We start from the raw sequence: 27,651 nt of genomic DNA on the forward strand, positions 1-27,651 counted from the left end.
CCCCGAACATTGCACCAATGTTATCTACCTGCCAGTAGGGCTGGGGGTTTTCAATCCCATACAGTTTTCCCAGCTTTTGAAACATTTTCTCTTCCCAAAGCGAAACCAAAAAGCCCAAGTCCCAACAATGTTTGTGAACTGGGGGGGGGGGGGGGGGGCATTGGGGGGCAGGTTATCCGTTCAGGTCCTTTCATTTCATTTGAAAATTTTGAATCTTTTTGTTTTGATTTTTGACATTTTGTTCTTTTCTTTTGAGTAGAATTTAAGTGAAATTTGAAAGAAAAACCTCCCCCTCCAGAAAACATTTATTTTCCACACTGTCCAAAAGGGCCATTTCCACACGTTGACCCTTTTTTAAAAAAAGCCATTATTATAATTTTGACAAGTCAACAATGTTGGGGCACAAACCCTTTCGGTGATAAATTCTCCACCAGCGGTACCTGCCACGTCTACCCTTCCACCATATCCCTCGGTTTTATGGTTTTTATATATGGACACATTTTCAAAAGAGCTCAGCATTATGGGTGCTCAGTCTTTTTGGAACTCTGGCTTTTATTTAGGCCGTCCGTGGGAATGAGCGCATTTGAAAATCTAGTTCCATGGTGCCAAGCACCAGGGTAACATGTAAGTCTCATGTAAAATGACAGGATTAAAAAATCTAGAACAGAACGTTTTATTCTCTCTCTCTCTGCTGCAGTGAATGGAGGAAATCCATTTTGCGTATGGAACATATTGTTTATCTTATAAATAAATTTAAATCTTATAAATTTATCTTATAAAATGCTAGCTTTGTGCCTTGAATAATACAGGTGAAAACACCTTGCTTTTAAGGTAGAGACGGGAGTGCAGGGTCTAGGCTTAGAAATGGCAAAGCATAAGGGCTGAACCAGTAGTATTAGAGCAAGGCATGTCAGCAGTTTGCTCTCTGGGCCCCAAATGACTAGCACATGCCGTGAACTCTTTGACACTGCCTTTCTTGTTGCCTACGCAGAGGCCAAAAGGCGACAGTTATTTCCAAACAACAGGAATGTTGCTCAGAAATGCAACTATTCCATTGCACAGGGGCGTGTCGGTGGAGTGAGCTCACTGTACAGAACGCTGCAGGGCACACCAAGCCCAATTAATCAGGAAGATCATTCACATCAGGAAGCCAATCCCAGTTCCTCAAGCACATAAAAGAGGTCACCTCAGCCCTTGAAGAACAGAGGTTCATCCTTCTCTTCTGTGTTCTGTTCTCTTCTCCAGAAACCTCACTCCTTCCTTCCTTCCACTACTTCCATTTTACCCAGGCCAGCTATAATGTCTCGCCAATCCACTGTAAGGTGCCAGAGTGGGAAACTGGGCTTTAGTGCCTCTTCTGCCATCATCCCAAACAGCTGCCGCACCAGCTACAGCTCACATTCTGTATCCCGGGCCGGAGGTTGCGGCGCTGGTGCTGGAAGGGTTGGTGGTGATGGCAATTGCTTTGGCAGCAGAAGCCTCTACAATGTGGGTGGATCTAAAAGAATCTCCATGGCTGGCAGCAGTGGTGGCTTTCTGTGTGGCGCTCCAGGCCCAGTTGGTTTTGCTGGCGGCGCTGGCTACGGATTCGGTTTCGGTGGTGGAATAGGCAGGGGCTATGGGTTAGCTGGAGCTGGGTTTGGTGGAGGAAGAGTTGGCCTCGGGTTCCCTGTTTACCCACCCGGCGGGATCCAAGAAGTGACCATCAACCAGAGCCTTCTAACACCTCTCAACTTGGAAGTCGACCCCACCATCCAGAGGGTGCGTAAAGAGGAGAAGGAGCAAATCAAGACCCTCAACAACCAATTCGCCTCCTTCATTGACAAGGTGAGCTATAAGATTTCATAGATATCTTGTCCTGATTGTTCAGTGGGGAGGAAAAACAATTGCATTTCCTTATCGGCATTGTCTGTTCATCCACAAACAGAGCCGGGGGGCGAATCTGGCATAACCCCACTCATTTGGGGCAGATCTATCAGTCCACTGCAGCTGATATCAGCATCTGGCCTGTAGAGGCTGTTACTGACTATCATCTTGTGTTGTTAATCAATGAGCTGTCAAATGGCCAATCACTGCCCATTTAAGCTATCAGGGAACCAGACCTCCAGACTTGAATTTTCCTATTAAGTTGGAAAGGTAACATTGAAACAATGCAATTACATGTAGGTGGTTCTTTTAAAGTCAAGGTATTTTGAGGACTTACTTACCTGACGGCATCCTGTTCATCTCTTTGTTGATTGCATCAGATTTGCCAGAACAAGCAGAACAGGACTATAACAAGAACCTTTACGTTTTTGTTGACCAATCAGCATGCATCTGTGGTCAAAGCAAATGTTAAACTGTCTTGTGGACCTTTCTGTACTCAGCCCAGTGAAGGGAAATAATAAATATTTTAGATTTATTTTCCACTTAAGGCATTAATTTTCCCCTGCCTTGTCCCATGTGTCATCATTTGCACCTATGCAAAATATGTGCAAAATGCAACTCATCTCTCCTGAGAATATAAGATTTTATAGCTATCTTGTCCTGATTGTTCAGTAGGCAGGAATATGGTATAAGGAACAGGGGAATCGGCTTCTAATTAGATTGCAATATGGGCAAGATCCTTGAAGTCAAATTTGCTACACCCATTTACACCAGCTGAGGATCTGGCCCTGACTATCTTCCTTGCGACTGCCAGTCTTGCTCACTAGTTCGTAAGAGCACAGTGAGAGCGGAGGGCACTCAGCATCTCTCAGCAAATGCTCAGTACCTTGCAGAATTGGACCCTAAACATGCATGGGAATTAACCTGGATTAGGGTTACCAGATGGCAACTGTGAAAAAACGGGACGGGGGTGGGGGGTAATAAGCGCCTATATAAGAAAAAGTGCCAAAAAACGGGACTGTCCCTTTAAAAATGGGACATCTGGTCATCCTAATCTGGATGATCCATATTATTGTAATACTTTTATGGAACCATTTAAGCATCTTCTGGATCCTTGTGATTTTCAGGTCCAATTCCTCGAGCAGCAAAATAGGGTGCTGGAAACCAAATGGAGCCTGCTGCAGGAACAGGAACAAAAAACCGTGAAAAACAACATTGAACCCCTCTTTGAAAATTACATTGGTAATCTCAGGAGGCAGCTGAACAACCTGATGAATGAGAGAGGAAGACTTGAAGGGGACCTGAACAACATGCAGAATGTGGTGGAGGATTTCAAGAACAAGTAAGTCCATCTCTCTAGCTGCTCCCCATCACCACAGGGTCAGGGATGCTTAAAAAAAAAAGTACATTTGCACTGTAATATCAATCCGATAAGGAAGGGACAAGACTAACAAATCACCAACTGCAAGTTCACTAGAGAGATACATCTTATAATGTGTGGATGCTATCACTTTCCCATGGTTAAATTGACAGGTAAAAATCTCTCTACAGAGTGAAGGGACAAGAGGCCCAGGTAAAAAAAGAAAAGGAGGACTTGTGGCACACTTGTGCTACAGCTCACAAAAGCTCATGCTCAAATAAATTGGTTAGTCTCTCAGGTGCCACAAGTACTCCTTTTCTTTTTGCAAATACAGACTAACATGGCTGCTCCTCTGAAACCAGGTAAAAAAGTATTTTGTGGATGACACATTAGGTGCAGAATCTACAAAGATTTATGAATGCAATTATTGGTCTGAGTAAAATAACTCACGTGAATTAGACTTCGGGAGACTGCATCCTGAAACTGTAAGGGAAGAAGCAGTGAGAAGGACTGACTGCCAGGAAGAGAGAAAGAGAACAGAAGGTTTTATCGAGAGCAGTAGTTCTCAGCCAGGGGTACATGTACTCCTGGGGGCACGCAGAGGTCTTCCAGGGGGGACATCAATTCATCTAAATATGTGCCTAGTTTCACACCAGGCTACATAAAAAGCACTAGCGAAGTCGGAACAAGCTAAAATTTCATACAGACAATGATTTGTTTATGCCACTCTATATACCATACACTGAAATGTAAGTACAATATTTATATTTCAATCGATTTGTTTTATAATTATGTAGGAAAAATGAGACAGTCATCAATTTTTCAGTACTACTGTGCTGGGACTCTTTTGTGGGTTGATGTCTGATTTTGTAAGCAAGTGTTTTTTAAGTGAGGTGAAACTTGGGGGTTCGCAAGACAAATCAGACTCCGGAAAGGGCTACAGTCGTCTGGAAAGGTTGAGAGCCACTGATCTAGAGTACTTTTCTATAGACATCAGTTTGCACGTTTTAACTGGTTTAGCATAGACATGCGGATCATTGCCTGAGTTATCCTGAAAACTAACATTCATGCTTAGCACGCACACAAAATGCTCTCGGGGAAGTGTATTCTATCAGGCTGCAATTATCTCCATCAGTTACTTGCCTACACAAACATTCCCTCTGCCCCATTCCATTAGGTATGAAGATGAAATCAACAGGCGCACAACTGCCGAGAATGACTTTGTGACACTCAAGAAGGTTAGTGGTGTTTGTATAATGCAAGCGTTATTATTGTTTGTCTTTCAGCAACACCTAGAGATCATTGTGCTAGACGCTGTACAGACACACAGAGAGAGGCAGACCTTTCCCCCAGAGAGCTTGCAATAGAGAAGACAGAAAAAGGGTGGGAGAAAGGGAGGATTATTAGCCCTATGGAACTTAGTCAGATCTGAGGGACTTGCCCACCATTACATAGGGAATCTGTGGCACACCTGGGAACTGAGCCTAGCTCTTCAAAGCATCAGCCCAATGCTTTAACCACAAAACCTCTCAGGTCAGCCATTCAGCCACAACACTATTAACAGCCATTAGAAAATCCTTTACATTTTTTCTCCTCTAGAAAATGAGTTTGGAGCCAATCATGTTGCCAGCCTGCTAATGAAAGTGCTTCGCTCATTGCAATCCATTACTGTCTTTCAGGATGTGGACAGTGCCTACATGAACAAGGTGGAGCTGGATACCAAGGTGGACTCCCTGACTGATGAGATCAATTTCTTGAGAGCCCTGTACGAAATGGTAAGTGCTAGCAACCCGAGGTCTCTTTCAGGGGGTTCCAAATTAGTTTTCCCAGCGATGTGCAAAATTCTGAAGCTTTTTTTTTTGGCAATGACATGGTCTGTCTTGACCGTTCCTGACAGTTGTTTGAGTGACAGCCCCTTACCGTAGGCTGGAGCCTCTGCTTATGGTACACAGTGAAAAGTTCAGTTGTCTACTCATGAGGAAAAGTCTCTTTGACTCACAGTTCACCCGAATATTGGCATGAATTGCAGGAACTGGCTCAGATGCAGCAGCAGGTCTCCAACACCTCCGTCATTCTGTCTATGGACAACAACCGAGACCTGGACCTGGATGGCATCATTGCTGAAGTCAAAGCGCAGTACGAGGAGATTGCTAACAGGAGCCGAGCTGAGGCTGAATCTTGGTACCAAACTAAGGTGAGTCACCATACAACAACAGAGGGTTGAGTTCCAATTAGCTGCACATTCGGCTGTCTACCACTATTGTTGTGCTTCTTGACTTGTGTCGCTGAGCATTCAGAGGTACCAATCAGGGGTGAAGTGGCGACCGATTGTGCACACACGTAATAGCATGCAACGCCTGCCCCCAAAGAGCATGGACTTTAACGTGACTTGTGTCGCTGAGCATTCAGAGGTACCAATCAGGGGTGAAGTGGCGACCGATTGTGCACACACATAATAGCATGCAACACCTGCCCCCCAAAGAGCATGGACTTTAACGTGACTTGTGTCGCTGAGCATTCAGAGGTACCAATCGGGGGTGAAGTGGTGACTGATAGTGCTAGACACTGCACACACGTAATAGCATGCAACACCTGCCCCCCAAAAGGATGGACTTTAACGTGATTTGTGTGACCCTTTGTATATGGCAGTATGAAGAGCTGCAGGTTACTGCTGGCAGACACGGGGATGACCTCCGCAACACCAAGCATGAAATCTCAGAGCTGAACCGAGTCATCCAGAGACTGAGGAATGAAATTGACAATGTGAAAAGACAGGTAGGGCACTGCGGAAAACACAGGAGGGTATTTTGTGTGCGGGTGCTTCATTATGGCAGTACCAAGCCTTAGGCCAACCTAACTCCTAAGATGGATGCAAATGCAACCCCATTAATTTCTGCTGTACCAGGACTGAATGTGGCCCCTTTGGTCTCAAAGTAAAAATGTCACTAGGATTTGACCAGACTTTTCTGCTCATAAATAAAATGAATCAATAATATAGGGTCAGAACCTCAGTGTCAATGAAGTCGATGCACTTTACACCAGCTGGCAATCTGGACTTCAAAGGGTTAAGCTGCATGATACTATCCCTAATGTTTCCCCTGGAAATGATTGCAAACATGTTAGATTGAAACACAGAGAGCCAAATTTTCAGAGGTGTCCATCAGCCACGTTCTGCTAAAGTTAATGGAGCTAGGAAGATTTACACCAGTTGATGATCTGTCCCAAACTGTAGAAAAGCTGATGGGAAGAGATGAGATGCTCATAGATTATTCCAGCTTGATCTGCACCCAGGCTGGATCAGGCAACTGCATACTAGGAAGGCAGAACAGTTTGACGTTTCCTATGGATCGCTGTTCTTCTCTACCGTAGTGCGCCAACCTGCAAGCGGCCATTGCTGAGGCGGAGGAGCGCGGCGAACTGGCCCTCAAGGATGCCAAGGGCAAACTGGCTGAGCTGGAGGATGCCCTGCAGAAGGCCAAGGGAGATTTGGCACTTCAGCTGCGGGAGTACCAGGAGCTGATGAACGTCAAGCTGGCCCTGGATATCGAGATCGCCACCTACAGGAAGTTGCTGGAAGGAGAGGAGAGCAGGTGGGTGAAATGCAGCACATTTATGTCCGGATTTTAACAGATGCTGAGCGCCCAATTGTCCAACTGAGGTCAATGGGAACTCCAGGTGCTCAGCATTTCTGAAAACTCCCCCCTGGAGCAACTTGTCTTTATGCTGGAATCAATTTAAATGTTAACGAAAAACTTGGTCAAAAAGTTTTGAAATCTGGATGAAATATATTTGCTATTTTTTTGGGGAATATTTTATGAAATTAGTTTTCTCTTTGTCAGCCAGTGTGTAGAGAGGTTTTGATTATTTTGAAATGTCAAAAAAAAAAAATTAAAAAACCCTGAAGGCTGGTCAAAAGGCTTCTGTCAAAACTTTTTTTTTTAGTTGGAAAACTGGGGGTTTTGGCTAACTGAAAATTTTCCTAGAAAGTGTCTGCTTTCCGCACAAAAATTCAACGACTTGAGGAAAAATTTCATGGACATTTTTCTGCTTATTTCAAGACTGTCTCTTGTCAGTGGACATCACCTGAATTCTTACTTTCCTCTCTTCTCTTCCCCAACAGGCTGTGTGGAGAAGGTGTTGGTGCAATGAATATCTGTAAGTCACTTGAATGCATATATTGTACAAACTTCCTTGCTTTAGACTCTGTAACAGTGCGGGACTCACCCAGCGGTGCCTCCTGCTGGTCCCTCAGGCAATTAGCTCTCCAGCCATTGGAGCGCCCTCTGCTGGTCGCCATCCCGCTCACCCCCGTGTCCCTCCTGGACCCTGGTGCCGTTTTACCAGGGGTGTTGCCCCCTTGCAATACGCCCACACGCTTCCTGGGTCTCCCCTCCCTGGGGAACCCCCACCCTCTATCCCCACCTTGCCTCAGCCTATGGGCTACTTCCAGTCACCATCTAGCCCCCTTTCACTGAGACCAACTGCAGTCTGTACAAGCCAGTCATCATAGGCAAGGGAGGTTTGGACCTGCTGCCTTCCTCTGCAACCCAGTACCTCTGTGGGGCCTTGAACAAAGGCATGCAGCCTGGGGAGTTGCTGGTCTGGAGCTCTGCAGCCCCTCTGGCCTTTCCCCAGCCCTGCCTCACTCTAGGTACCCTTAGGCTTCCCTGGCAGCTAGGCCCATCTCCCTCCTCAGCTAGAGGGAGACTGCCTGAGCGCCTGGTTCACAGCCCCTTTATACAGGCCAGCTGTGGCCTGGTTGAGGCGTGCCCCAGCTGTAGCTGCCTCCCCAATCAGCCAGCTTACTAGCTCTCAGCCCCAGCCCTCCCCAAGGGCTGTCTTTTGACCCTTTCAGGGCCGGAGCGGCTGACCACCCCGCTACAGTCTCCATTTGCCACTCGGTGGCCACCATTCCGTGAGATCTAAACACACAGTGCTTTCTTTTTGCAGCTGTGGTCACCTCAACTGTTGGTGGTGGGTCTGGAAACAGAAGTGGTGTCTGCATTGGAGGTGGAAGCGGTCTCGGCATTGGAGGTGGAAGCGCTGTCTGCATTGGAGGTGGAAGTGGTCTCGGCATTGGAGGTGGAAGCGGTGTCTGCATTGGAGGTGGAAGTGGTCTCGGCATTGGAGGTGGAAGTGGTGTCTGCATTGGAGATGGAAGCGGTCTTGGCATGGGAGGTGGGCTCAGTGTTGGAGGAAGCAGCTTCAGCTCTGGAAGCGGAAGAGGCATCGGCGGGTTGAGCCTTGGAGGCGGAAGTGGCTCTAGCGTGAAATTTGTCTCAACTACCTCTTCCACCAGAAGAAGCTACAAAAGCTAAAGCTCAGAATTCAAAGTCCTCACTCCGCGAATGAAATATCTCCATGGTTTCCTGATGCTGACACATTACTGACCTACGAATGGGACCACCATAATGAATAAGAGCAACGTTTTCTAACCTTCACTTTAGAAACCAAGCTTAAAAAATGTTGGCCTATATCTAAATTTTCCAAACGTTGCCTTGAATCAGTTCTTTTTTCAATCTTGCTATCTATTATCTCTCACGTAGAAACCTATCACCTCTATCCAACAAGAAGAGAAAGTACATATTTCTCCAAACAGCAGGACATGTGTGCTTTCCTCAAAAACTTTGAATTTTTGAAAGCTGAAAAGATGATGTTTTTGACAAACCCAAACATTTCTGTTAATTTTCACCCAAAAGTTTTCAGCCAAACATGCCAAAATCTCCCCCCAAAATGCGGAAAATTTGGTTTTCCTCCAAAAATGTTCAGTTTAGGGGCTACCTTTTTTCCCGTGAAATATTGAATTTTTCTGGATAAAAAGATGTCCCCATTTTCTGAACATCTCTGGTGATTACATAGCCTCGACAAGTCCTAGTGCAACTAATAAAACCACCTTCCCTTTCTCATGTATTTTTCTTTTTCTCCATACCAAGGAGTAGCTCATGGATTTGGATATTTTTTACGCCAAAGCTCAGTTGTGTAAGTTTTAGAATGGCAAGAGAACCGTTATGTTAAGCACTTTCTGAATAATGTTAGAACCAAGCACCTGATTATTATTGCTTGTCCAGATCTAATGTACATTTCAAAATGAGGTCTCTGAGTCCATTACAGGACACAATGGACATGGCTCTCTCTCTCCATAGCTTGGACACCTATTTATGTTACCCAGGTTATTTCATTATTCAGTTGTACAAACAGTTCCTTGTCTAGAAATTTACAACACAATGTGCTTTAGCTCATCCAAATTGTATTGAGTTCTGTGTGCAACGGGTGTTCCCAACTTGTTCGGCATTTGCCACATTTGTATTTCACATTGCACATAATTCCCACTGTTTTATTTCCAATGGACTTTGAATTGAAAGTTATCTGGCCTTATGTTGTATATAAAATGTGTCGCACTATTGTTTGTTCTTTGGGCTCAGGAGCTCGTATTGTTGGAAACTTCTCGTCACTTTCCAGTGTTTGTCTAATAAAATGCATATGTAACTTATTCTGCTGTCCAGACCTTTAATTAATGTTTAAGGCAAGGGTGGCCAACCTGAGCCAGAATTTACCAATGTACATTGCCAAAGAGCCACAGTAATACATCAGCAGCCCCCCATCAGCTCCATCCCCCTGCTCCCAGCGCCTCCCAACCACCAGCAGCCCAGCTGATCAGTGCCCCCCACCCGTGCCTCCTGATCAGCTGGTTCGTGGCATGCATGAGGCTCTGGGATGGAGGGGAAGAGCGAGGGCATGGCAGACTCCTGGGCAGGAAGAGGTGGAGTGGGGACAGGGCCTATGGCAGCGCCAGGGGTTGAGCAGTGAGCACCCCCTGGCACATTGGAAACTTGGCGCCTGTAGCTCCAGCCCCCGAGTCGGGGCCTAGACAAGGAGCCGCATATTAACTTCTGAAGAGCCGCATGTGGCTCTGGAGCCCCAGGTTGGCCCCCCCTGGTTTAAGGGAAATGGACACACATTTGTAAGGCAGTTTGCTGAGGGGCATACACATCAGGGCCAAATTTTGCTCTCCATTTACACTCTGTGAAATTCCATTGACGCCAATGTTTTGTGTATAGCAACAGAGTCGTCTCCTTTTAATTACTTTGGGAGTCCTCTAGTGGCACTCACTGTGTTCTATGGTTTTGAAGCCACCTGAAACCCGTTAACAAAGGACACCCCCCCCCCCCCGCTGCAGTGGAGCAGCATGAATGTAACGGAGGGTGATTTCGTTCAAACCGTTGGGTGTGGAGGAAAACTAAGAATTGGACAGGAAAAAGAACTTTGAGTTCCTTTGGTGTGAAAATGAGTTCCCAGCCCTGGAGGGCTTTGCTTGGTTTAGGTAAGATACAAATCTCTTTCAGCACTGGAGCTATATTGAGTGATCTCCAAATCCGTCCAGATGCTGGGTAAAATCTTGGCCTCATTGAAGTCAAGGGAATTTTACTACTGACTTCTATTTGTTCAGGATTCCTCTCATTGGGTATTAAGTAGTTTGAAGCTGAAAGGCTTGATTTGCCAGGGAAGGGCGAGGTGTCAGGGTGGTAAAGATTTCTAATCTTTCTCTTCATTTCATCTTCTGCCAATGGAGCTTCCCTCCCAATTGGTTCTCACGGGTCTGAAAAAACTTAAGACCAGATTTTCAAATAACCAACTGTTTTCCTGAGGAATTTCAACTCAGCATGTCCACGCTCCAGTCCAGTTTCATGTTTTGGGTTTTTTTTTTTTTTTTTTTAGTGAATCAGATTCAAAATGTTTATTCTCTAGTGTTTTGCAACTTTGGGTGAAGAATCAGGGTGAAGAATTTGGGTGAAGAATCAGAGCTCCCTGCTCTATCTGATTTACATTCACCCCGGTGCAAAGGCCCAGCAAAAAGCCCACGAGCAATTTAAATCCCCTTCATAATAGGTCTCGTGCTCTTCCTCTGTCAACGAGAATGGTCAGACAAAGAGAATTACCATCCTGCGGGAAATTCTGGCATTTCCATATTTGTTTTCATGCCCCAACAGTCCAAATGTAGGAACTTTTCATGGAACTAAAAGTTCTGAAAACGTTTCAATTTGAAAACGTTTCCATTCAACATTTTCAATAAAAACATTTAGTTTCCGGTCAGGTCAACATTAATCTCTGTGTCCACTTGAACCATTGTGGTGCCTCATGGGAGTTGTGGTTCCAAACCACTCATGACCCCTTTCTCCTATATGGGCCTTGCTTGCTGGCCAGACTATATCTCTCATGAGGCACTACAGTCTTTCCCTGATGCTGAGCCATTTTGAAATTTGTTGACCAACCCATATTCTACCCTCTGTGAGCCTGAATCCCTCCCCTTTGTTTGAGGAGAAGAGTAAGAAGAAGAGTCTCCAACAGACGTTTCCCTCTCCCATGGGTTTTTCCACAAGGAGAGACATGATCTAGCCCTGAGACAGAAATAAGTGTCAGCCAACACAGGTTGGAAGAGCGGCTAGGGATGAATGGGAGGAACTGGCAATGGGAAACTTCCTTTATAATTTGGTGAGGACACAAAATGAAATGAGAAACCTACTCAGTGAGAAAACTGACTGGCACATGCAGTGCAAGAGAAAGGAGGCCCATGTGCTGTTAATTGACAAATTCCAAAAGCTTGACTCCCTTGGGATAATTAACTCTGCTTTTATTCATTATTTTTAAAGGATGGGAAAAGGGACCTCGTGTCAAAAATAGCTATCTTAGTAAGATAACAATAACAACACCTAGTCCTTATGCAGTGCTTTTTCATCAATACACTGCAAAGCACTATGCAAAGGAGGTCAGGATCACCATCCCTATTTTTCAGATGGGGAAACTGAGGCACAGAAAGGCAGACAGTTGCCAAAAAGTCACGCAGTGGGCCAGAAATAGAACGGAGGTCCTCTGAGTCCCTGTCCAGGGTGCTATCTACCAGGCCATGTTGCAAAGACAAGGTAGTATACTTCTGGAGCTAAATTTATATCTCCGAGTTTAAAGTACATTTTAGCCTTAGATGTTTGGAATAGAAGAGGCTGATATTTTCAATCAGCTGGAGAAACTATCTGTCTAGTGTTTTACACTGCAATATTGCAGCGTCTGTCAACATCTCAGCGGTACACCACGCTTCATTGCTTCAGTTTTCAAAATAGTATCACCTTTATAGATTTTATGCTATGAGTAACACAGGGATATAAATCTAGTTGCCTCGTGCAAACAGATTTTATGGTTCACCCTATCGTGTAGATACAATAGCTGCAGGGGTTAGTAAAAATGTAATTCACTAACCTCATAGTAATTAGAAATGGAAAAGACCTATTAAAACACCAAGTTCAGCCTCTTGCAAAGGAAGAAGAGACTCCCCTGATGGAGACTGTGTGAGATGTTCATAGAATCCAAGATTTTAAAACTCAAAGGGAGCATTCTGGTCACCTAGGCGGCTCTCCTGCATAATGCAGGCCAGAGAATTTCACCCAGAAATTCGAGCATCAAGCCCATATTAAAACCCATATTAAAAACGGATATTACATCAGGGACACCCTAGCAAATCATGCTGGTCATGGGGACTGTCCTGGTTAAGGCCCTGATTCATTCAAACACTTAAATATGCACTTAAGTCCCTCAATAGGGCTTAAGCATATGCTTAAAGCTAAGTGTGTTAAGTGTTTTGCAGAATTGGGGCCTAAGAGAAGACACCATTTAAAGAGGTATATTGAATCCCCCAAATTTAAATGAAAATTACATGCTGGCCTGAATTAAAGGGCAAGAACTGAAATAACACTTTTCAGAGTAACAGCCGTGTTAGTCTGTATTCGCAAAAAGAAAAGGAGTACTTGTGGCACCTTAGAGACTAACCAATTTATTTGAGCATGAGCTTTCGTGAGCTTTCGTGAGCTCCGATGAAGTGAGCTGTAGCTCACGAAAGCTCATGCTCAAATAAATTGGTTAGTCTCTAAGGGTGCCACAAGTACTCCTTTTCTTTTTTTGAAATAACACTCTTTACTTCTCAGTTGTATTTCTTCTTTGTTTGGCACTGGAGGGCCAAACTCTGTTGCGACTTGAAGTCAAGGCCCAAACTCCAAGATTCAGCCCTTAACAAAAACGCAGGAACTCAGAATTTCCCACTTATTTAAAACCTAGTTAAATACCAGTTATTGGCTGGCAGCAGGGCTCAGTAAATTACACATTCCGCTTGGAGTCAGATGATCTAGGTTCTGTTCCCCAGCTCTGGCTGCGAGATTTTGGACAAGTTGCAAACTCTCTGTCCTTCATCGGGCCCCTCTGAAAAATAAGCATAACATCAGTGCCTCTTATCATTTCCCTTTTAAATATATTGATGCAAAATGCCAAGTACGACCAATTATTATTAACACTATCTGAACAGCTCACCATTAAGCCGAATGTATGACCATTCCCTCCTGGCATATCCACAGTCGTCATTATTTAGGATTATGAAGCTTTATGGACACCTAAACGAGCTAAATTGGTTCTCTGGGAGATTTCCCAAAAATATAGACATTCCAATGAAGTGCACCATAATTAAGAGGAGTTCATGTTACTACTAAGGAGAATTGAAGTGTGTGTGGGAAGCCACTGTCCTTGCTTCTGAAAAGGCTTAAGATGCCCTTTCACCTCAATGCACTAGGATATTTACTGGCATATTTGCCTTTATTGTACAAGGCCGTGAAAAGCTGTGCCCTAATAGTAGTTGGGGAACGGTTGTACAATATCATACCAAGAGATCTTATGAACAAAATTGTTGAGTGAAGTTCTACGGCCTGTGTTATGCAAGATGTCAGCCTAGATTATCATGGAATCATAGAATCATAGGACTGGAAGGGACCTCGAGAGGTTATCTAGTCCAGTCCCCTGCACTCAGGGCAGGACTAAATATTATCTAGACCATCCCTGACCGGCGTTTGTCTAACCTGCTCTTAAAAATCCCCAGTGATGGAGATTCCACAACCTCCCTCGGTAATTTATTCCAGTGCTTAACCACCCTGACAGGAAGTTTTTCCTAATGTCCAACCTAAACCGTCCTTGCTACAATTTAAGCCCATTGCTTCGTGTCCTATCTTCAGAGGTTAAGAAGAACAATTTTTCTCCTTCCTCTTTGTAACAACCTTTTATGTACTTGAAAACTGCTATCATATCCCCCCTCAGTCTTCTCTTCTCCAAACAAACCCAATTTTTTCAATCTTCCCTCATAGGTCATGTTTTCGAGACCTTTCATCATTTTTGTTGCTCTTCTCTGAACTTTCTCCAATTTGTCCACCTCTTTCCTGAAATGTGGTGCCCAGAACTGGACACAATACTCCAGCTGAGGCCTAATCAGCATGGAGTAGAGCGGAAGAATTACTTTTCGTACCTTGCTTACAAGACTCCTCCTAATACAGCCCAGAATGATGTTTGCTTTTTTTGCAACAGTATTACACTGTTGATTCATAGTTAGCTTGTGATCCACTACTGCAGTTGTCCCTTTGGCCCTTAAAATATCCGAAGCTACAAGCTGTTGAATTCACTGGAGTTGCTTCAGATTTATACCCAAGTGTAAACAGGGTCAGAATCTGAACATTATGAACAACTTGTCTTTCAAAACTTAAGAACACCATTCATCTGACCCTACTCAGGCATGACACACTTTGACTTCATGGTGGTAGCGATGCCTAAGGACTGGACAAGGACGGTGATCCCTGGAAGCAGAAGGGTGGCGAAGCCGGTCCGTTCTGAAGCAAAAAATGCTAATGGTGCTGTCTCAGCAGCTACAACTTTCCTACTTAATTCCCCTCAGCTTGGAAAATGAAAGGCTGTTTGTGCAAAGTTAAAAGCAAACCCTGAGGGAGCCTTTGGAAAAAAAAAATTTAATAATCTCTGTGGTGAAAAGTACAGGTTGGAAAATTCTGGTTAGCTTATGAGTTTATAGGTTGCGAGGATATTATGTTCCAGGTCAGCCCAGTGATTAGCGGGTTGGGAAAGATGGGCCACTGCCAGGCATACCAAACTGATTCATTCAGCCAAATGATCTGAGATCTTCTGTGACCAAGCCCAGCTCTTCAAACAGATAAAAAGGGGGAACACTCCAGACCCGAGCACAGAAGGATCTCTCTCCTCCTTTGCATCTCATCCCAACAGCTCCTCACGCCTTGCGATTGGAAGCCATGGCTCAGAAAACCGTCAGCATTAGGTCAGGTGGAGCCACTAGGAATTTTAGTGCCTCCTCTGCCGTTATCCCAGGTAGCCGAACCAGCTTCAGCTCCATTTCTGTTTCCCGGGGAGGTAGCGGAGGTCTGGGACGGGTCAGTGCTGGTGGTTTCGGCAGCAGGAGCTTCCATGGTCTAGGTGGAAGCAACAGAATTTCCGTTAGCGGAGGCTATCACGCTGTTAGATCTGGATATGGTTATGGATTAGGTTACGGTGGGGCTGGGTATAGGATTGGTGGAGCTGAATATGGGTTCGGTGGTGGATTCGCACCCGGAGCTGGTGGCATCCATGAAGTCACTGTCAACCAGAACCTCCTGGCGCCCCTCAACCTGGAGATCGACCCCACCATCCAGAAGGTGCGGAAGGAGGAGAAGGAGCAGATCAAGACCCTCAACAATAAATTTGCCTCCTTCATCGACAAGGTAAGGCATGATCAGCTTCATCCATGAAGCCTATCCCTGGCATGCATGCCATTGGCTAGTCAAGATGTGTTAAATGTTCTATGATTCATATTGTTCTCCATTATGAGTGACAAAATCTTCACAGTCAGTTCATATCTGGGTTTTCACTCTGCACCCTGGTCAGATCCAGGGCATTAGTTCCACCTGCTACAAGGATACAGTCCAGCCATGAAATATGGATTTCAATCCTTCATCATCCCGTCTCTCAGAGTTCTGTAACATTTGCATATGAAGTGCAAGATTCTTGACATTTTTTACTCGCACAATTAGCTGGGGAAAATACTTTTGTTCTTTAAAACGGACAAGTTAAAATAGCATTACCCTCTTTGTGAAAGCAGGCAAGGAGATTTTGTGCCATGGCTGGTCAATTTCCATTATGCATTTGCATGAGCATCTCTCTGAGCCTGTTTTCTTGCCAAAAAAAAATAGATTGTCTAACAATTTGCATAAGAGTATTGGTTGAACATGAAGTTTAAAACAAATTGTAGTGCCTCTCTTTTAAGTCCCACCTCAAATAACATCTGTTTATCACTTATTAAGCACCCAACAATGTGAATAAGATGTAAAGGAAGGTATGGTCTCAGTCCCAAGAGCTTAAAATGTAAAATGTTTACTGATGCTACAATGTTGTTGTCGCTGTGTTGGTCCCAGGATATTACCTCACCCACCTTGTCTCTCTGCTGGCACCAGAATATACACGCGTTTATCTAGACAGATGGCAGCAACTGACTATTAGCCCCCATTTTTCTGACTTGTGTGGTTGTGTATTAGATGTACATGCCCATTTAAAGCCATAATGCACGTAAGACAAAGTCCCGGACCAGGAGACCTTCACATCTAGTTCATAAGAAGTGCGGCTGAGGTGTTGTCTTTTTCCTGGTAAGTTGATGAGGCTACTTCAAATGCTTCAGTATTTTGTCTGATGGGATTTAGGTCCGGTTCCTGGAGCAGCAGAATAAGGTGCTGGAGACCAAATGGTGCCTGTTGCAGGAGCAAAAAACCACGAAAAGTAATATTGAACCCATGTTTGAGGCTTACATCAATAACTTGAGGAGGCAACTAGAAGCTCTTGGAGGTGAAAGGCTTCAGCTGGATGGAGAGCTGAAGAACATGCAGAACACAGTAGAAGATTTCAGGATCAGGTAAGCAAAACTGGAAGGAATTCTATTCTGCTACGCAATGCTCTGCTATTGTACTCAAATTCTTATGCCATACCCATCGGTGTAGTACTGAAAAACGAAGGCCAGGTCTGCACTACAAACTTACATCGGCATCAGTACGTCATTCAGGGGCGTGAAAATCCATCCCTGAGCGATGTATTTATACTGACCTAATCCCCGGTGTGGACAGCGCTATGTCAACAGGAGAGCTTCTCCCGTCCACACAGCTACCACCTCTTGCAGAGGTGGATTATCCATGCAGACGGGAGAAGCCCGACACACCTGCCCTGGAGCAGCTACACTGCTGCAGTGCTGTACATGAAGACAAGCCAAGAGGAAATAAAATGACACAATGTGCAGAACTGCGTATTCATGCACCCTGACTGTTATACCCTCAGCAGGTCAGTGGCAAAACTCTCACCGATTTCAATGGGGCAGGGTTTTTTCCCTGACTTTCAGAAGTCCCCAAAATTCCAGTTTAGGGACCCAATGCAGAAAAGCACTTAAGAACATGCTTGAAGTTAAGCTCTCTTCCTGAATCATGATGCTTTTCTGAATCAGGGACTGAGAGTGTGTTGTTATGAAGTCTGCTGGGGTCAATGCAGGAATTACTGTGTGAAATTCTATGGTTTGTGTGACTCAGAAAGTTTAACTTAATCATCACCATGATCCCTTCAAGCCTTGAAATCTATGACTCTCGGGATCTGTTTCCAGGGATGGACCGCACAGCCCCAAGGGTTCACTCTGGCCTCAAGCACACTCAGTGCTTCTGCTGAACCCAGCTGCCCTCACGCCCCCAGTATCGGCAGGCACGGGTTGTCTCTGAGGAAAGCACGTGCATAAGTGCTCTGCTGAACAGGGATGAATTGGAGCCGCTGTCCTGAAATTATCCCCCAGAATCTCTAATTGGCTAATGGGAAAAGCCTGTGGCTTGTTTCATGGTTGTACATGGAGGCGGGGAGTTGAAAGGAGCATGGGAGATGCTTGCTCTCCTTGTCAATTTTATTTTAGTGGGTTTTGGGGGGGGCGTTGTTCCGTTGACTTTTTAAACAAATTTGTCCCACAACAAGAAATACATACTCAGTTTGGCTTTTACAGAAATAGGCACACGCTGAATGAATTTTCCCTCTGTAGCAGCTAAGATACATACAAACCTATGCAGGCTGCCACTTTGTTCCATCATAACGCCCTCTAATGGCTGTTGTATTCCCGAGGCGGAGGTGTCTGAAATCTTTCCTTCCATGAAGAGTCAGGCCGGCCTGACTTGTTTTATTAGCTGCACAAAATCTCTCTTTAAATTGTAGCTCTTAATCTCCCCCTCAATGAATTAACTTATGATGGGCTGGGCAGCAGTCTGTGTTTAGTGTAAGCCTTTATACTCCCGCAAGTGCTCAGTGGTATCGCTATGTACTACCAAGCAGGAGAGTCAAATCCTGGACTCAGACTCTGGATTCTTCATGTACCAGAAACAAGCACTGGGCCAGAGTCTGCCCTCAGACCCCCTGCATTTGCGGCTCCACTGAAGTCAACAGAACGAAAGGCATCAGTGCAGAATCCAGCCCCTACTGACTAACGCAGGTGTGGCACGGATGAGCTCAACCAGGTCTCCTCCCACCCCTTCCAGCCTGAGAAAAGTTACAGGGATTACAAGACTTCTTTCATGCAGGATGGAAAATTAGAGGAGGATAAAACATGCCTTTAATGAAGGCTTGTAGGTTCTCTGATGACATCCTTCCATTGTCTGGCCCCGGGGTACCGTATTTGTAACTAGACTGGTCACATATGCCTGCCACAATACAGGCAGAAGATACACAACATCATCCTGCTGCTCCTTCTGATGTCCAAGGAGGCCTGTGCCCAGCTGGTAAATGGTCTATCAGAACAGGCTCTGTCAATTTCCTTGATAGCCACTGTAAATATATTGGCCATTAGTAGCAACAGCCCAGGGTATGCAAGGAAAACCACATGGCAAGGGCTTGGAGAGTGCAGGCAATGGCTACTAAACAGTTATACTTACACCAGCCGTAACAAGGCTCCTGTCTACCCTTCTTCCTGCCCAGGTACGAAGATGAGATCAGCAAGCGCACGGCTGCAGAGAATGAGTTTGTGGTGCTCAAGAAGGCAAGTGATCTCGATAAAAAAGGAACAGGGGACTTATTTTTTTAAAAAAGAATCGTTTGTATTTGTTTTACACTTACAAGCCTGAGAGATCAAAGGGCGCAGCTCTCCCCCCAATCCTCGCTGGAACCCTTCTTGTAGGTAGAGCTGGCGGACCGGTCTGCCTCTCCTTCTGCCATCCAGCCAGGATAATGATGGGCCTCTGGATCAGCCAGCAGCACCAGAACTTCCTCTCCTAGGGCCTGGCCCAAAGCCCAGGGGACCAGCTCCCAAGGGACACTGAGTCAGCCCCAGCTGTTAACCTCTACCCTGGCTGTTCTGCCACTTCTCAGGTTGACACTACTCTCATCTCTCCATGCATATTTAGAGCATTTACCCACTCCCATCCAGCCTGCCATGCGCTCCCCATCTCACACAGCCCCTGCCCAGCAATAGCTAGAAGTTAGCCCAGGAGCTGGGAGACCCAGCTTCAATTCCCTGCTCTGTTGCTTGGGTAAGTCCCCTAGGCCCAAATGTGCAAAAGGAGTTAGGTGTCTTAGGACCAGTTTGGGGACGACAAAACTCCCACCGAGCCCCGTAGGTGCCGAAACTCACTCTGCGCCGAAACGTTTGCTGTGAAAGTTAACAGATGTTCACTCCCGCTGGCCGCCTATCTCCCACCTAAGACCCAGAGCGATTCACAGTTCATTACCAAATAGCTGGGAAGGGAGACCTCCCTCCTAGCTTTTAGCCCACTGGTTAAGGGATGTGGGAGATCCCCAGTTCAGGTCCTCTCTCATCTGAGGGGGAGAAGTGATTTGAAGAGGGAACTGCTGCCTCTGAGGTGAGTGCCATAACCACTGAGTTACAGGATATTCTGACCTAGGACTCCCTTACTCTCTCCTGGTGAAGCTCTTGCACACTGGATTAAATAATTAGAGTCATGGGAGCAGGGCAACTGGCTCCTGGGGCATTCACCTCCCAGGTGAGTCCTCTACCCAGCAGGCTAGAGTCATCTACCTTGCAATTTATACCTGTGCTGGGGGAGAGGGGGGCAGATGGGATGTGGCGTGTACATACTCTAAGTGCCGCCAAAAGTAGGATGCAGTGTAAATACACTTTCAAAGAGTCAGCCGGGGCAGAGTCATCTGAGCACCACAATGGCTAACTCCTTTTGTGCCTTCAGGCCTTAGTGGCTCTGTGCCTCAATTTTCCAGCTGTGAAATGGGTATAGTGCTTCCCCATCTCATAGGGACACTGTGAGGATAACTCCATTCAAAGACTGCGAGGTGCTCCGTAACCTTGGTAACGGTGGCCATGTAAGTCCCTTAGGTCCTGAACAATCCAGGGGGCAATAGACAAAGGTGTGTAAGGAAGTTCAGTGCCCAGCGCCCATGGGATTTGGGTGTCTAACGCCCTCAGATTGCTTTGGAAATTCCATTCAATAGCTACAGGGAAGATCATGGGGGAAAGAGACTGTTTAGAGCCACTCTACATTTTGTCCACCGAAAGCTTTTTCATCCAAAAACCACAGAGATCAGATAGCCCATACATCTGGGTTGTTCTCCGGCAGCTTGTGTTTGGCCATGCTGGCCCTCATAGGGGAACACAGCTGTGCAGTGTTTGGCTAGACAGTCTCTGTTCCTATGTTTTCAGGATGTGGACATTGCCTACATGAACAAGGTGGAGCTGGAGGCTAAAGTGGATGCCCTAACTGACGAGATCAACTTCCTGAGAGCTCTCTATGAAGCAGTAAGGACCATTCTAATTTTCCCAAGTCTCCTGGGGCAAACCTAATGCCATTTTTCACCCCACCCACCCCAGAAGCCAACTTTACATCAGAGAGAATCAAACCACTCAGAGATACATGCTCATAGCCATGCATGGAGTTTACAGGGCTGTGGTTCCCTTTATGTTGGTGTTTTACCATGCAACGTTTCTGTGAAGAAGGCTCAAAACAGGAGAGGAGGAGAGATCCAGATCCCAAAATGTCATTTTTCTTTGATTTCCAGGAATTAGCTCATTTGCAGTCACAAATCTCAGACACGTCTGTCGTCCTTTCAATGGACAACAGCCGAAATCTGAACCTGGATGGCATCATCGCAGAGGTCAAAGCTCAGTACGAGGATATTGCTAACAGGAGCCGAACTGAGGCGGAGTCTTGGTACCAAACCAAGGTGAGTGGCACTGGAGTTCTGAGAGTTTGAACTAGGATATTCATCACTAGGTTTGGTGGAGAGAAGTTCGTCAAACCAGTTTTCTGTGGAAAAGTGTCGTTCCAACCAAAGCGAAAATTTCCGCAGAATTGTTATCGATCCAGACAACATTTTAAAAAAAGAATTGGAGGGGAAAGTTTCAACATTATCAGAACATGTTTTGCTTTTGAAATGACTTGTTGTTTCAAATTTATTTCATTTTCTTTCTTTAAAAATAATTTTAAAAGGGGTCAAAATGGAAACAAAACATTGAATTCATCGAAGCTGAACCGAAACACAATTTGCAGGGAGGGGGGAGAATTTCAGTTTATGAAAATTTTTGAAATTTTGACTCTTTGCCCCAATTCAGGACAATTTTGTTGTGGTTGTTTTTTATCTCAAAAGTTTTTGCAGGATGGAAAAGTACGCCCCAAGAACAGACCTAGAGTTTCACATGGGGTTGTACACATGAAGGCTATCCCATACTGCCTTTCATACCGTCACCGTTATACTGATATTTTCAGTATGCTAACTTGATCAGAGCTAGAGCAGGTATATCTACCTGAGCTGGAAACTACACCCCCAGTGTAGATACACCCTTAGAAATGCATTTCACCTCCTTGCCATATGGACCTTGAATTTCTTACTGAGGCAGGGGAACGGTGAAATGCGTTATAGTTTCTAAGCAAGAGCTGAATTTTAGGATATGTCTACATTTGGGTCTGGGTTGTGATTCCCAGCTCATGTAGACATACTAACCCACCTCGAACCTGTTGGTCCATATTCAGGGCAGCTAGCCCGTGCCACCGTTGCCACTGCCCATGTGATCACAACTACACTCCTATTTTTAGCACACCAGCTCAAGGAGAGCTAGCGCAAGTATGTCTATGCAAGATGGGAATCACACCCCTAGCTCTGAGCATCAATGTAGCTACCCACAAAGGAAGAGGTGGAAGAAATCGGTTCCCTTTAATAGTTTCCCGTGGCTCACTGTGATCCCCTATGTTGCCCATTTCACCCTCCTCTCCATGTCTGACTGTGTCACCTCTATCCCACCCCTCCCTTCTATCACAGTATGAGGAGCTACAGCTGACCGCTGGCAAACATGGGGTCGACCTGCACAACACCAAGATCGAGCTCTCTGAGATGAACCGCATGATTCAGAGGCTCCACTCTGAAATTGACAATGTGAAGAAGCAGGCAAGTTACATGCTGGGACGTGGGCGAAGGGGAAGGAGGGATCTCAGAATTTCAGGACTGGAAACCCCCTAGGAATTCAGGACTGCCTTAGCAGCAGCTCCATGCTACCAAAAGTATGAGAGGCAATGGCTGGAGCATGCTGTACTCCAGCAATAACGGGCAGTGTGGAGAGATGGGTTCAAATCCTGGCTCTGCCACTGGCCTGCGGATGACCTTGGGCAAGTCACGTCACCTTTCTGCTTCACTTTCCCCTTCTGTAAAACGGAGATAACTACACTGAGCTCCTGTTGTAAAGAACTTTTTGAGAACTACTGAGAAAAAGCACAATATAAGAGGTAGGGATTATTATGATGATGGTGCCAAGAGGGCTGAATAAGTTACACAGCCCTGAGGTTGTTTTAGGGGGCAGGGGCTGGAGGGGGTGTCAAGCTTAGAGATCTAGGGAGTGCAGAGGTGGCTTAAAGGCACCAAATGGAGATCTGGGCCAATCTCTATAACCCTGAGTTTCATATTGAGTCAAGAAATACATACAGACTCCCCCCGACTTACACAATCGTTCCGTTCTGGAAAGCCTTGCATAACTCGAATTTTGCATAAGTCGGAAACATATACCCGTACGTTGTGCAAAAATTTACGCAACTCGAAAATCCTATTTCTGGCTTATAGAACTTTTTCTGTAAGTGCAAATCTGTGTAAGACGGGTCTTGCGTAACCCGGGGAGTGTCTGTACACACAGTTCAGTGATACGGGCCACAAGCTTGCAACCTTTCTGCTAGCATCCTTGCCACCCCTGATTGGTCCCACTGAAATGCTCAGTCTAGTAGATTGCAAATGCACATGCGCTCCCAATGGGATTCATTCATCATACTCATTTCCTGCCTTCGCAGTGCGCCAATCTGCAGACAGCCATTGCCGATGCTGAGCAGCGCGGCGAACTAGCCCTTAAAGATGCCCAGGCAAAACTAGCTGAGCTGGAGGAAGCCCTGCAGAAGGCCAAGGCAGACATGGCGCGCCAGCTGCGGGAGTACCAGGAGCTGATGAACGTCAAGCTGGCGCTGGATATCGAGATCGCCACCTACAGGAAGCTGCTGGAAGGAGAGGAGAGCAGGTGGGTGGGCTATACATTAGAGCTGGCTGAAAAAAATACCTTAAAACAGTTCTGGACAAAAAATGGCTTCTTGGTTTAAATTGTTGCAAAAAAATAAAAATAAAAAATCAGTTTTTGTCAAAAAAAACCCCAAAGTCCAAAAATTTCAATTGCCGAAAAGGAAATATTTTCACATTCCCACTGAAAACTCCAAAAATATTCAGCCAGGGGGAGGGGTTGAGGGGAGGAAGATTGATCTGGGGGTGAAGTAAGCAAAAGCCTGAAGAGTTTCAAAGACATTTTTTAATAAAATGGGAAAAGGGTTCGTTTTAGTTGAATTTTGTGCAGGGAAAAAGAAATACACAGAAATTGGAGTTATTAAGGCCTGTGAATATGGGACACAATTCGATGCTCAGAGGATGAAATTGAATCCAGATCAGATGGCCAAAAATATTACATGTGCACCACTTAAGAGACTCAGGGTATGTCTACACAGCAATTAGGCACCTGTGGGTGGCCCATGCCAGTTGACTCAGGCTCATGGGGCTCGGGCTGTGGGACTGTTTTGTTGCTGGTTAGACATCTGGGTTCAGGCTGAAGCCCGGGCTTTAGGACCCTGCGAGGTGGGAGGCAATGAAACAGCCCCGCAGCCCAAGCCCCGTGAACCCAAGTCAGCTGGCCTGGGCTGGCCACAAGTTTTTCTTTGCTATGTAGATGTACCCTTAGGTGTTACATAGGTCTTTTGCACTGGCCTTCTGCCCAGTGGTGAATTTCAGGGACAGATCTTCCACTGATGTAAACGTTGGTATCACTTCACTGACATTGACAGGGCTAGGCTAGCGTACATCAGCTGAGGTTCGGGTCCTAAAACTGTATTTCAAATTTCAAACATAGAACGTATTGATCTTCCTACAAGTTAATGGGTATTGTTTCAATTTCGCATCTGAACTTCACCAAGGAAGACTGGTCTTACTGTAGTGCTAAATGTTTTAGCCTTCTAAATTACTCAGTACCACAATCCTGGGCGGCAAATTGCTTATAACAATCATAACAACACCTTCCTTTTTTCCCCCCTCTAACAGGCTAGCTGGAGAAGGTGTTGGTGCAGTGAACATCTGTAAGTATTCTGGCTCCCAAATGCTAGATGCTCAATGAGATGACAACTCAAAGAGAGTCATTATTCCTAGGAAGAGCTAGGGTTTGCTGATACTGCAGAGCAACTGAAATACAAAGGGATAGCGATCAATTGTTCTCCATGTCCATTGAAAGTAGGACAAGAATTAACGGGCTTAATTTGCAGCAAGAGAGATTGAGGTTAGACATTAGGAAAAACTTTCTGATTATAAGGGTAGTTAAGCTCTGGAATAGCTTTCCAAGGGAGGATGTGGAATCCCCGTCATTGGAAGTTTTGAAGAACAAGTTGGACAAACCCCTGACAGGGATGGTCTGGGGTTTCTTTGGTCCTGCCTCAGCGCGGGGGGCTGGACTTGATAACCTCTCGAGGTCCCTTCCTGCCCTACATTTTTATGATGTTATTTGAGGCTGCAATAAATTATGGTAGTAGATATCAGAGGGGTAACCATGTTAGAATTCACAAAAACAAATTGTAAGGTAAATTGTAAATGCAAGGTAGCAAATTGTAAATGCAAGGTAGCAGATATGTAATGCATTCGGGGTTTTGAAGCTCTGTATGGCACAGTTGAGACAGCAGTACCCCGAATATTTCTCTTAGGTCAGATCTTGAACATGAGAACGTCTCATCATGTATTTGGGGTGCAAATCACCCTTGTGCAAAGGGGCAAGCACAAGGCATGTGAACCTCCTAAATCCCACAAAAGTGGCGCAGAGTCTCTGTGTGTCGGAGTCTGAACAATAGTGATTTCCACCCTTGGGCCTACGGAAGGCAGTGAGAATACTCGTGTGAGAAAGGGCTATTGTCAGTGGAACGGAATGCAAGGGTCTTTCCCCGAGAGCACCTTTTGTGACCAGAAAGACATCAACAAACCAACAAGAATCCAGAATTAGACCCAAGGTCTGGAGGGTAAAGATTGAAAGACCTAAATGGGTCCTATTCTGCTCTCAGTGACAGCGGGAGTAACGCCATTGAGGTTGGCAAAGTCATAAAATCAGTATAAATGGGAAGAATTGGGGCCGTACTACATAGTTTGGCCCAATAAATGATAAGGAGAAAAAGCATATGGGTCCATCTCTGAGAGACAGGTACTTGTAGACCAGGAAAGGAGAAGGGTTAAATTAAATGAGCAAAGGGGAAACTTTAAGGGAAGCCAAAATTAGGCAGCCTGATTTCAATGGGATTTAGTAACCTGCCCCCTGCAGGGGAAGAATAGAAACTCTGCATGAGTATTAGGCAACTGCATGGTGATGAAATATACTAGACAGCAGGAGGATCTCCAAGGGACCTGGTGGAAACCGTTTGAATCCCCAGGTTCAGCCATTTGAAACAAAAGGTTTGCCTTTCCTTCTGTGACTGGCAGGCTGCTGCTCCGTGCCATCTAAACCTCTGCTTTCTTCCGCTTCACAGCTGTGGTCAGCTCGGCCGGTGGAAGCAGCTATGGCGCTGGGGGTGGGCTGGGCCTGGGGGTCGGGCTGGGAAATGCGGCCGGACTCGGCTACGGCATTGGAGGAAGCAGCTTCAGCGCCAGCAGCGGGAGAGGTCTGATGGGAGGATTCGGAGCTGGAGGGGGAAGCAGCTCCAGCATGAAGATCGTCTCGAAAACCACCTCGACCAAAAAGAGCATCCGCAGCTAAAGCGCCAACCAAGCCCGCAATTCACCCCAGCCTGAAGAGAAGAAATATGACACGGCCTCCTTGTGGCAGCACAGCCCAAACCATCTCCAAGGCACAGGCTTGCAGGGGAGGAAAAGCTCCCAGTAAATACCATTTAAGAGCTGCATGAATCACCTTCCCATTAGGTGAGGCATTTATTGGCTTAAGGAAGACAAGCCTTTTCTCCACCCCGCTTAACTCGCAGGCGTAGCGCATCAAACCCCAGCCAGTGCCTTAACGGCTTCATGCGAATCCTGAATGAATAATTGGCCCTGCTGGTTAACGAGTTCCGGGGTGGCAGAACTTGGCTCATCGAAATTAACAGATTTTGATCTTCTCGCTGCTCTTGCTTGGATCAGTGTAAATCCGGAGTAACACCAAATCCAGATTTACACCAGCGTAACCGAGAGCTGAAGCTGGCCCTATGCATGGCTACATGTAAATGTTTTTTCTCTAAATAAACATCAGGCTTGCCTAGTGAGTCATGTTCCCATCTTTGTGTTCCACATTAGTCAACTAACAGAGGCCTCTCTCTCCCCCTAGTGCTTGGGAGGTGCAATATCTCTCACCAGCGGGTTTGGCGAACAGGTGTGTTACATCCAATAAGAGGCGGCCTTAATATTTCTGAATTCATCTTGGTCCTACCATATCCCCTTTCTCTCTGGGGTATTTTTCTCACACTACCTGCGTCATATAATATAGTCTTCGTTGCCACTGGTTCGTCTTCTATACTAGACTACCGCTTGCTTAATAGTCAGTGGATTCGCTACTCAGACCCTCGTAACTCACGCCTATATCCAATGGGGCATTAGCACCCACATAGCCACAGGTTTCTAGATCCTGTGCAAACCTCACAATTGAACCAAGCTCCTCTCTGTCAGCCAGGAGAGCATGAACATGAAGTAGAGATAACACAAGATCTATGGCTTATATGTGCACAGTAACAAATACACAGAAACGAAAGGGTGAACATTATGCTTTGATGACCGTTACGAGCCGTATCACATGTAAAAAATGTCTGTATCTCATTGCCTGTGTTCTTCGCTTGTGTTTTTATCTGGGGGGGCCGAGGGGGGGGGAGGTTCCGAGCTTTTATGTACCACGATTCCCATTACCACAGTTCCTATTACTTTATGCTTGTGTTGAAGTATCCTGATTTCATGAAACTTCTTCAGTAAACTGCAATCAACCTATCTGTCTGCAATGTGGCCTTATGGTCTGTTATGCAATTTACTCAAAAGCCTAACTTTATAACACGTTTTATAAGACTGGCCCT

General features: G+C 45.7%; 2 protein-coding genes across 2 annotated transcripts; both read left to right on the forward strand.

Annotated features, from left to right (window-relative positions):
- Nucleotides 1-1,236: 1,236 nt before the first annotated feature.
- Nucleotides 1,237-9,716, forward strand: LOC125629360 (keratin, type II cytoskeletal 75-like). The gene is made up of 9 exons (XM_048834786.2): nucleotides 1,237-1,827; nucleotides 2,994-3,208; nucleotides 4,404-4,464; nucleotides 4,906-5,001; nucleotides 5,256-5,420; nucleotides 5,876-6,001; nucleotides 6,596-6,816; nucleotides 7,347-7,381; nucleotides 8,177-9,716. Exons 1-9 carry the CDS (start codon nucleotides 1,300-1,302, stop codon nucleotides 8,542-8,544), a joined length of 1,815 nt encoding a protein of 604 aa, XP_048690743.2. The 5' UTR covers nucleotides 1,237-1,299; the 3' UTR covers nucleotides 8,545-9,716.
- Nucleotides 9,717-15,345: 5,629 nt separating this feature from the next.
- LOC125629343 (keratin, type II cytoskeletal cochleal-like) lies at nucleotides 15,346-26,730 on the forward strand. The gene is made up of 9 exons (XM_048834755.2): nucleotides 15,346-15,810; nucleotides 16,783-16,991; nucleotides 19,070-19,130; nucleotides 20,763-20,858; nucleotides 21,119-21,283; nucleotides 22,376-22,501; nucleotides 23,389-23,609; nucleotides 24,671-24,705; nucleotides 26,131-26,730. Exons 1-9 carry the CDS (start codon nucleotides 15,346-15,348, stop codon nucleotides 26,355-26,357), a joined length of 1,605 nt encoding a protein of 534 aa, XP_048690712.2. The 3' UTR covers nucleotides 26,358-26,730.
- The last annotated feature ends 921 nt before the right edge of the window (nucleotides 26,731-27,651 follow it).

Source organism: Caretta caretta, chromosome 20 (genome assembly GCF_965140235.1).
Source record: "Caretta caretta isolate rCarCar2 chromosome 20, rCarCar1.hap1, whole genome shotgun sequence".
Lineage (NCBI taxonomy): Eukaryota > Metazoa > Chordata > Testudines > Cheloniidae > Caretta > Caretta caretta.